This window comes from Bactrocera latifrons, unplaced genomic scaffold, assembly GCF_001853355.1.
Source record: "Bactrocera latifrons isolate USDA-ARS-PBARC rearing strain unplaced genomic scaffold, ASM185335v1 scaffold_23, whole genome shotgun sequence".
Lineage (NCBI taxonomy): Eukaryota > Metazoa > Arthropoda > Insecta > Diptera > Tephritidae > Bactrocera > Bactrocera latifrons.
Window position 1 is genome coordinate 1,531,916 of NW_017535852.1, and position 10,396 is coordinate 1,542,311.

Here is a 10,396-nt window from a genome sequence, read left to right on the forward strand (position 1 = left end):
AAGAAATAAAAAAATAGAAAGAAGGAATAAAAAATATAAAAACATAAACATATATTCATAAAAAATAAAAAATTTCAATAATACTAATTAAGAAGTTCCCAAACACTCACATGTTGATATTTGAACAGGCGGCTGAGCGTCTCACAGGCTTTCTCAATGCAATCACGATGCTGTTCCATGCATTTCTTCAGCGGATGTATGCATTCGGTTTGCGAAACGGCGCTAACACAGAACTGCAAGTAAAAAGAGTTGTTTGAATGACATAAGTTTCAATTATTAATTTACAGAATATGTAGTTTATTTAAAAAAAAAAATATGGTAAATACTCACCTCCGATAGTGAGAGCTGGTGCAATACTGATAGTGTGCTCTTCGGTTGCACGGACAGCAAATTGAAAAGCTTCGGTATGTGCCCCAAAACGGGTATATCGTCGGCGAGATTCGGTTGCGAACGCAATAACTCCACTAAAGCTGTCGTTGAAAGCTCCAAAACGTCTTTCTGTTGTTAGAGGAAAATAAATATAATACATATTTTTTATATAAGCCAGAGGCTTTAAAGAAAATAAAAATTGCAAAAAAATCGATTTATAAAAAAAATATAATTTGGGAAACGGCAGTGCCATTACTACTGATTTGTRTAAGATCTGCCAAGTATTTTATGGTTTTCGGAAATGTACCAGAAACTATGATTAATTGCGCCCATTTCTTACGATTCACAATCTTAGAGCTACTCCCAACCTCATAAAACTTGTGATGGTCGGTAGATCGTAGGAAGTTTGGTTCAAATTTTCGACAGATTTAAGTCTCTGCTATATCTTCATAACCCTAAGAGATCTTACTAATGTGATTTCCTCTTCTTTATTGCCGTAGACAACCGAGTTTACAACAGCGCACCTGYGATTTCAGCGCTTATGAATTAAAAATAAAAACTTCAATTGCACCCAATACAAAAGATTCCTTACAAGARCTTGATGTTGATGGTTCAGTCTGTAAGGCATGTATCCATGCTAAATTTTTTAAAGATATCTCGAGAGGCAGACAGATGGTCGTTCCCACTACTGTCAAGTAACTGAAACGGACCCGGATTTTTATTCCGTCCAGGGCTGTCAACTTGGCACCATTCCTCAAAAGAACTCCAATAATGTTGTCTGCCCCTACAACAACAACTCCGCTCGTGGCTAAATTGACTCAGCTCATCTTGCTGATCATTTATACAGGGTTCCGGACTTTTCCTCTCCTGTATAATAGATTATAAGACCCTTACAAATCAAAAAAAGTGCTTTAAGCATATTACAAAATTTATTGAGACGGAATATCTGAGTTTCGGTTGTGCCGTTTGGTCTTGCAAAGGCTGGGGATGCTGCAATGGAGAAGAAAGTGTTTGAATGTTTCCCCTCTTTCATACAAATTTGATAATCAGCGTCCGAGAAAATTTTTAGTATTACGGCATGAATGCCTATTGGGCAGAATCCCTACAAATACGTCATGTTGAACTTTGCTACCTTTTTCAGCATATAAAACTATAGTTAAGCTATGCCTAAAAACATCTCTCTAGGCGTCAGATGACGTACAATAAGTAGTTTGGTTCATGAATTCAGTTCAAAAGTGAATTTAACCTATAAATATATAAAAAGTTTACCTCTGTAGAGCTTTTACTGATTTGCTCCACAACGAAATCCAGTAAATCTGCCAAAAATTGTTTAGGCTTACGCAAAGTCCACGCCGGATTACTGACGAATAAACGCAAATAAACACCAGCAACAACAATTTCATTCGAAACGATATCTTTGAGCACTTCAGGATCCTTCCACAGGTGTTTGTCGGCGATTTTTTGCGCTCTATAGAAGCTGTTAAGGTAAACATATAAATAAAATAAAACAAAAAAATTCAATGATAAAAGTCACTTATGCGTACCTCTCACACGTATCTGTCACAGCATCACAAACTGTCGCTCTCGTCTTATCATTCCATATCAATTCCGGATGCTCGTGTATTGATTCGAATAATTGCACTGAAGTTTGCGGTGATTCAACCATTGCGTCCACGAAGAGCGGCGGCAGGAATTTCGATACGGTAATGCGCACCTGAAATGGCGTTAACGCTTTACTGAATGGAGTTTTAACTTAATGTGAATGCTACATACCTTCGGCCCACTTAACCGATCTGCCGTCATTTTGGCCAATATTTCGGCGCACATCTCACGTATCAGCGGATTGCGTGAATTACAAAACATATCGAGCAGGTAAATGACGGCACCCTTGTTTTGCGCCTCCTTTATCATTTCCTGTACATTCATGAGCCCAGACAGGGTTTCGAGCACTTTCACTTGGCTGCTACGCAAATCGGGATCTTTGAGCGCAACCAAAAACTGGCCGAGCAACTCGCAGGCAGCAATTTCCGAAACGCATTCCTTATTGCGTGAAACCAAGGCGACCACTTCGAGCGCCACTGTCTTGACGGCTGTGTTCTAAGTGACAGAGGGGAGAGTGAGAATTACTCGCTTTTAGTGAAATAATTGAAAAGCTTACCTCATTGAATAAATTATGCGCCAAGAAACCGAAGATCATATTGAAACTGCCGATGCATTGTATTTCCACCTCGGCGTTGCATTTGATGACGGCCATTAGCGCCTGTAGCACCATTATCACATGTTCCTGCAGTGCACCGTCATTCGCAAAATCATATCTGTATTGCTGTTGCATTTGTTGTTGTTCGAGCAGTGCGCTCGCTTCGATTTTATTGCGTATCTTCGAGCGATTGTAGGCATTTAGCACTTCATCGAAGGTTTTGCCAGTTTTGGCCGGTTGCAGCTGTGGGTGATTCGGTGCCAGTGTCGGTGTGAGTATGCCATCTTGACCGATGTTATTCGACGTCATCGATGTGGGAGTTGTAATGATCTTTACACCGCTGCTGTTGTTGGTGGACAAGTAGTGATATGCTTGTTTGAGATACTCCAACAGGTCCATAATAAACTGTTTCGGCTTAACTATGGGGAATGTTGGCATCTCATTGTAGATGCGTATGTAGACGCCACCAATTTGCAGCTCATTTCTGTGCGGTGAAAGAGAAGTGTAGTTTTACTAATTAACTGTAAATATAAGTGGGGCTTTTGCGCTTACTTGCTGACGTCATATTGGAATTCGGACACTAAGTTGTACACCTCAGCGACGTCCTCGAATGTCTCTTTCGTAGCAGTGGCCCGTTGTGTCTCCAAGAAGTCAACCAATTGTGCACGCGTGCCGTTATCCCATATCAGGTAGGGATTGCGCGTATTTGAAGTAAGTACTTTTAGAATCTGTAAACGGGAATTAAAATAAGAAATTAAATAACTGTATATTATTGCACTGCTATGTCGGCTTACTTCGTTGCTGCGTTCTCTTGGCAACCTATTCGCTATGTACGGAGTGAGCAGGCGATCCAGCACCTGTTTCACGATTGTATTCTTCGCTTCGGACACTACAGTATACTTCGGCAGCTGCGAGTCGTTCGGCTTTTTCGTGTTTCCATTGCCATTCGCCTCCCCATTTTCCTCCTTCTCGTTGGACGATGCATTCGAAATGACATCCGATTTGTTACTAGCATTGGAATCACGCTTAGCAACCAAAGCCCTCACCTCTGTATCGGCAGCACCGCCAGTAGTTATGGCCAATTGTTTGTTAGTGTTCTGCAATGGATTCTGTGCGTTTTTGGTGTACGCCGACGCTGAGGGCGAAGCAATTGCTGAAATCGCCTTACTCGCTTTGGGACCGGTGGTTGGTGAGGCATCACTGCTGCTATTGTCGGTGCCATTCGATGCTTTATGTAAATCCAAACCGTAGCCGGCAAGTGCGATGCAGGCGAGCACAGCCATTTTCGCTAGATTGTTGGCCACCTGTTGCTGATTGGTTTTGTCGCTGGCCTGCACGCCACTCTCGTCCAGCGTATAATCGTAATCGAACCAAAAGAGCAGCAGCGACCAGAGCACACCGTTGCGCACAAGATTACATTGCAGTTCGTAGTTGTTGGCCGCCATGCTGGTCACCAAACTAACCGAGAGCGTGTGCTAAGCGGTGAGGAATGTATTTTAATGCTTCACGTGTAATTTGGTAGCTCTCTCGGCACTTACCTTAAAGTATACGACGCGACAGACATCGGAAAGCAATTGTGGCAATGTTATAATCTTTTGTTTACATTTCTCAAAGTTGCAGGCAACCTCGAAGCAACGTGTGACATTCGAAATGACTTGATAGTGCAACGCATCGGGTTTAGAATCGGCACCCAAAATGGACACACAACGTGTGTAGGCCTGTAAAAGCGCCTCGATGCCCTCTTCGCGACGCAGCTCTTCCGCATTCAAGGCCGAGCAATGCACCGTATGATAACAAAGCTCGGAGGCGGCCGACAAAAGCTGTACTTCCTTCGAGAATAAATCATCGTCACGTGTCTCCAAGCGTATGGTCTTGATTAACTGCGGATAACCGGCGTATTTGTAGGGACGCAACACTGTAAGGAAATAAAAGAAAATATTATGTAAGAAATGCTTGCTGTTAACCATCTGCAGCTCACCATCTGAATAACGCTCGAAGAGTATGCTTTGTGTGCGCAACACGAGTACTATGTTTTTAGGATCTGGCCCACCTGAGGACCACACTGAACGCGAGCACAAGAACTCATACGCCTGATTGACTTTCTCGAACACTTCACGTCCATTTGGATTCTTGTCCGGATGATACATTTGCGCTAAACGGTAGTAACTCTTGCGTATCATCGATTCATCGGGCTTGGGTGTCTTCGTCAAGTCGATGCCGAGATCTTGGTACGCCTGATGTACAGTCATTTGTGGTGGTTTCTTTTCGACTTCCTTGCGCCAAGCATCCAATGTATGTTTCAACAGTTGAACTGGATCGGCAATGGGCCAATTGGGGAATTTCTGTGTATCACATAAATGACGCAAATAATAGATGTGACAGAAGAGTTCATTTTCGAGCTGTGGATAACTGATGGCCGGTATGGCGAGGTAAGGATAGCTGAATTATAATAAAAAGTAGATTTATTATTGGTAAATGCTGTAAGATTGGGAATCGTACTTTTTGAACTGGTTCAAAAAGTTAGAGTATTACTATACTGAGAAATAAATCTTGATTTTTTCAAATTTTTCCTGTTTTCTTATATTACCTGATAACATATCGAGTCGCCCACGATTATTGAGAAATTATACTTTCAGTTATTGTCGATAATTAGTGGGAGTATCATTAAGCAATAATTATAACTTACCGCGCCATTGTGTGCCCCTTCAAGCGTGGCGTAAAATCAGCGATGTGTGCAGAGATCTTTTCAATCAACAAACGACGCATTTCTGAACTCCAAATAGCCTCTGGCGTATCGAATTCACCTAAAAATATTTCCGCAAATTTCTCAGCGCTGTAGTTTTCCAAAAAGCACACCATAGCCTCTGGCAACAGTTGACCCAAAATGCTGCGATGCATTATGCCGGATTGCGATATCTAAGAAATAGAAAGAAATTACTTATTAAACTAAAGTGTACTTCATGCTGCGTTAGTTCACCTCATCACTGCGGAAACCCTGCTTCATGTGTGTCATCTTTAGGAACTTTGTGATAGGCAGTATATTGCTACCCGTGTACATGAGCATAAAGTAAAATACACCGGTCAAATAGACCTTCGGCATTTCGGGATTGTCTTCCATAATGTGACACAACAGTGTGGCAACGCGTTCCAACAAGCCGGGATCGTGTGTGAGACACACCTGCACGATGTGCGGCAGACAAACAAATTCGGATAGTTTGCGTGACAATTTGGGTCCCGGTATAAGTACGGCAGTGCCGTTTTGTGTGCGACTTGGAAAGAAGCTGGTGCATTTAATGAGTATATCGAGCAGTTTGGAGGACAATTCGGTCTCATTGTAAATCGGCGTACCCTTTGCGATAAGGCACCATTTTAATTGCGGTATTTGTTGTAGTGAACGCCAACCATCCATACCGATGGCCCAACAACGGGTTTTCGGTGTTATTACACCCTTTTGCCAGAGTTCCTTCAATTCGGAATATGTTATGGGACCTTGGCGTTCCGGTTTTTGTCCCTCCTTTTCAATATTATAATACCAATCTTTCTCCTCATATGCCACCATATTAGGACCAGCCTCGATGACATTGCTTTTCGTATTCGGCTGTGCACGCCCCTTATGTAGATGTGCCAGCGTTATGAGGTCAACAAGGCACTGCACGTGATCGACAAGTGGACGGCAATTGGATTTCTCCAGCACCAGGCAGGATATCAGATTGATGAGTGCATCACGCAGTGATGGTGAGAGGCACTACATAAAAAATATAATAAATAAATAAAAAATTACTTATTAAGAAATAAAGTATAAAATTATGTTTGTGTTAGTAAGTACATACACGATCAGTTAACTGCAAAATATAGGACATATCGCTAAAACCACCGATTTCCTTGTGGTAACGCCGATATACCTTCGCTAGCGCTTGTAGTGACACCACCGTTAATTGATCATCGTTGACACGCTGGCGACAAAGCACACGACGGTATAGCGCATTAAACAACTCGATTCTGAAATAGAAATTAACGTTGCAAAAATGTTGTGGAAGTACAGTTATTGCAGTTTCGAAAATGCTTACGGATCTTTTACGAGATTTTGGGGCCAATCGTCTTTCTCCAAAATTAGGCGTATATAATAGTCACCAATTTGGATTTCATCGGCCAAACACTGCAAAAAAAAAAAAAATATGTTGTATTTTTAGGTTAGTTTGGAGTTAAATAGGTTTTAAAAAATCTGTCTCCATAGTGGATTTATTTTTAAAAATTGTGAATTTTGAAATGATAACAATTGATAGGTATGCTATGCAATTTTTTATTCAAAAAAGTTAGTCTACATTTTGGCACAGTTCCCAAATGAAAAGGCTATTTACAACAAGTACAGTTGAAATAACCGGAAAGGACTCAGATATTTATGCGGCAACTGAACAGTCAACTGGGGAGCAGTTCCAAAAATKACAAGAGAAATGTTTTGTTGTTGTTGTTGTAACGGCAGAAATTATGCCGAGTTGACAGTCCTTGGCCGGATAAAAATCCGGGTCCGTTCCGGTTTTCGTAGACCCGACTGTCGTGGGAGAAATGTTTTCGGTCGCTTCAGTGCCAGCATTTATATAAATTAATGCTCGATCAAGCCCTACCAGCTCAGAATGTTCTTCAAAACTATTTAATAAGTTATTTAGTGAAACAGCATGAAAATTTAGCTCGTTTGAAAACCCATACGATAACTCCTTTTTATGCGGTTCGTTCCAATAATTATAAATTGAAATGTGGGTTATAGAAATTCACGATTCTGTCCACTGAGAGTATAAATTTAATATACCTGATAAGTAACCTCGAACTCTTGATAATTCCACGCCACGATCATGTTGCCAGCCAAGTCTCGGTCATTCATAAATTGCCGCAACTCATTTTCAAGGCAAATACGCAACTCCTCACGGGTCTGTAAGAAAATTCAATGCATTTTTTTCATGTGCTATATGCGAAGACTGCCTACGGACTAAACTAACCTTATGGTTCCATATTAAGTTCGGCAAACTGTGATCTTTGGCGAAGTTGTAGAAGAAAAAGTGTAAATTTAAAATAGCGTCATCTTTTTTCTTGCGCTGACGTCGATTTCGTAATACCACTGGGCGATTTTTCATAGCTTGCGCAGCGGAGTCCTGTTGTTCTATGAGGTTCATACCCCAATGCTTGATATCCTGTGGGAGGAGAAAAAAAAATGTAAGATTTTTTGTACATAAAGGATTTTTAAACACATAGAGTATACAAAGAGTAGTAACTGGCACTCTTTAAGCCCTTTCTTTGTGCTTTTTGAATCTGTAGAGTCAGAATTATATTAATTTTCTTTAAAAATACCGTGTTTTTGTATAAAATAAACACAGTATTGCAGCATAGAGTTCGATTAAAAAATTTAAGTCAGGTTTTAACGGGACTTCGCTACGAGGAATAACAGTTTTCAATTAAACGTATGTAAGCATGAGGTTAGTAGGCTAGGAATACTGTCATATTCGAATAAACCGTTGATACGACAAACGGATTGTTGTTGTTGTTATAACGGTCACCTAGTCTCCGTTAGAATATAAGGATGAGATAAGTTGTCATTGAGGTTACTCATAGGGATCGGGTTGCCAAATGTGTAGGGTTAGCAGGGCATGCAAAGAGGTGGTTAGCGTCACACCTGACACGACAGTCAGGTCTCACATAAGGCTATGTACTGTCCACTCTGTAGCATTTCACAAAATTATTTGAAAAATATTTTCTACCATTACAAGAATAAAAACCAGATATCGATGCAAATTAGATACGGGTAAATAATAGGCTATTATGGACAGTTTGGTATACATGTACATACATATATGCTCCAAACACTTAGTCAACCTATGAGTTGAGGCACTTTAAGGATTCAGTAACAGAAATGACAAATATCTGTCCGAGTGAGAACCATCGATTTTGGATCAACTCTGAGTATATATTCTAATAGTAAAGTGCACTAATTATTCCCCAGATATTTGATTTATAGATTTATTCGAATGGTTGGAAAATTCGGAACCCTATCACTATATTTAATTTAATTTCTCGCACCTAAAGTCAAGTGATTTCCATAAGCATACTTGTCTCACTTTAACACATAGTAGATTGCTTTCTCTGTAACGTTTATTCCATATATATATATTCCATATATAGCATATATATTGTTTTGCTGATAACCTTTCAGCAAAGTTCAAAATAAGGTTATAATTACTGATAAAATTTAAGTGTGACCTAATATGATGGTTACTTCCCAGATCCCAGGGTATTTATCCTGTGTCTGTAGACTGCTAGGCAGTCAATTAGCAGGTTTTCTAGGGCCTCAGGCTCTTTGTCGCAAGAAGCTAGGCCAATGTTATATAAGTGCTTCTTCAGCTTGCAGCGGATCAAAACAGTTATTATAACTTATTATATTTAGGGTCGTTTTCTCAATGTCTGGTTAGCAGCCAGTTCTAGTAACTTAACCAAGACTATTTCTATGGGTAAAGAACCTTTTTTTAAGCAGAACTTAACTGACAGATGACCGTTAGCCAGATATCGAGAAGTGGACCCAAGCATACTAAATTACGTACATGCAAATGTTTCTCTATAATATTCCTCCTATTTCTATTGGAATGTTGTATTGCCAGTTTCAGATTATCGCGAAAATTCAATTTATCATCCTCCACATCAGTCTTTGGTACGCTCTCCTCGCTCTCCAGGAACATTAGCAAACCAGCAGGCTAAAGGCCAAGCATAATTATATATTTATAATATATACATAAATACACTACTATAAAAAAAAAAAAAAACAAAAAAACTTACAAATATGCGTCTCAACAATTCCAGGGCTTCCTCGTTGTCCGTAATCCACAAACCAATTAAATGGCGCGATAACTGACGATGAGTCGCTAAAGTTGGATCATTGGTTGGTGTATATAGGGCAACAAGTAGATGGCGACATAATGCTGCTTCATCCAAAGCCAGCGACTGCATCTGTTGGGCCACATGCAGTTCACCCTCTTCGATAATGGCGCGCAGCACTAGACCAGCACCCTTCACTATGGCCAACGAGGGATGCTGAAAGAGTTTATATAAATAACGACCACGTTCGGCAACTAATTCCAGCAAAATATCGAATTGTTTGCCATCTGTCGTTTCGCTGTAAGGCACACAGAGGGCGAATGTGAGGAAATCCAACATGGCGGATAGCACCAGTGCGCCACTGCCGTGACTCTGTAAATGATTTTGCAGGTTAAGTTATAAATCAAAAATGTGTATGTTTATCTGTGTGTGCGTTTACATACCACATGTGTTGTCCACATGTTCAGCAATGTTTCCAGAAATGACTTTGACGATAATATGGATGATTTATTTAATTGCTCTTGCTTCAGGTCATGATCGGCATTCACTGAATGCATGAGTGAATTTATCATATCGATGGCGGAATATGTAACAGCCAAGTCTTTACGACGCAGAGCAGCAACAATTTTCGTGCCGATAATTTCACGAAAACTTAAGAATTATAAGAAAAATTCCAAATTAATGCATTTTATATAATAAAACGTGAGGTAAAGCTCACCCGGGTAAGTTTGTAAATGCGCCATAGCCCACTTTGCTAGCTAGCAAGCGTGTGAGTGCGTGAAAAATTGCTTCAATTTCGAGATTGTTCAGTTGTGCAGTTGGATTATCGAGTTCCTTTTGTGCCAAAGCTTGCAGTGCACTCAAGATGAGTTTCTCTTTGTTCTCCGCAAAGAGGCTCTATTCAAATAAATATATCAATCATTTTAAAATACATGAAAAAAATTAAAAGAAAAATATATAAAAAATTAGAAAAAA

At 40.1% G+C, this 10,396-nt stretch overlaps 1 protein-coding gene across 3 annotated transcripts in view; it reads right to left on the minus strand.

Annotated features, from left to right (window-relative positions):
- LOC108968819 (dnaJ homolog subfamily C member 13) overlaps positions 1–10,396 on the minus strand; it is a 15,325-nt gene that overhangs the window by 2,130 nt on the left and 2,799 nt on the right. For all 3 annotated transcript variants that reach the window (XM_018933099.1, XM_018933100.1, XM_018933101.1), the window contains 20 exons: positions 10,140–10,318; positions 9,865–10,072; positions 9,383–9,793; positions 9,151–9,300; positions 7,558–7,749; positions 7,371–7,490; positions 6,634–6,722; positions 6,397–6,565; positions 5,544–6,311; positions 5,253–5,482; positions 4,545–5,005; positions 4,105–4,481; positions 3,361–4,041; positions 3,119–3,294; positions 2,528–3,050; positions 2,143–2,466; positions 1,914–2,083; positions 1,639–1,846; positions 331–498; positions 111–233 (listed from right to left, as the gene is read on the minus strand). In XM_018933099.1, the coding sequence (XP_018788644.1) occupies positions 111–233; positions 331–498; positions 1,639–1,846; positions 1,914–2,083; positions 2,143–2,466; positions 2,528–3,050; positions 3,119–3,294; positions 3,361–4,041; positions 4,105–4,481; positions 4,545–5,005; positions 5,253–5,482; positions 5,544–6,311; positions 6,397–6,565; positions 6,634–6,722; positions 7,371–7,490; positions 7,558–7,749; positions 9,151–9,300; positions 9,383–9,793; positions 9,865–10,072; positions 10,140–10,318 (5,727 nt within the window). The remainder of the gene's footprint in view (positions 1–110; positions 234–330; positions 499–1,638; positions 1,847–1,913; positions 2,084–2,142; positions 2,467–2,527; positions 3,051–3,118; positions 3,295–3,360; positions 4,042–4,104; positions 4,482–4,544; positions 5,006–5,252; positions 5,483–5,543; positions 6,312–6,396; positions 6,566–6,633; positions 6,723–7,370; positions 7,491–7,557; positions 7,750–9,150; positions 9,301–9,382; positions 9,794–9,864; positions 10,073–10,139; positions 10,319–10,396) is intronic.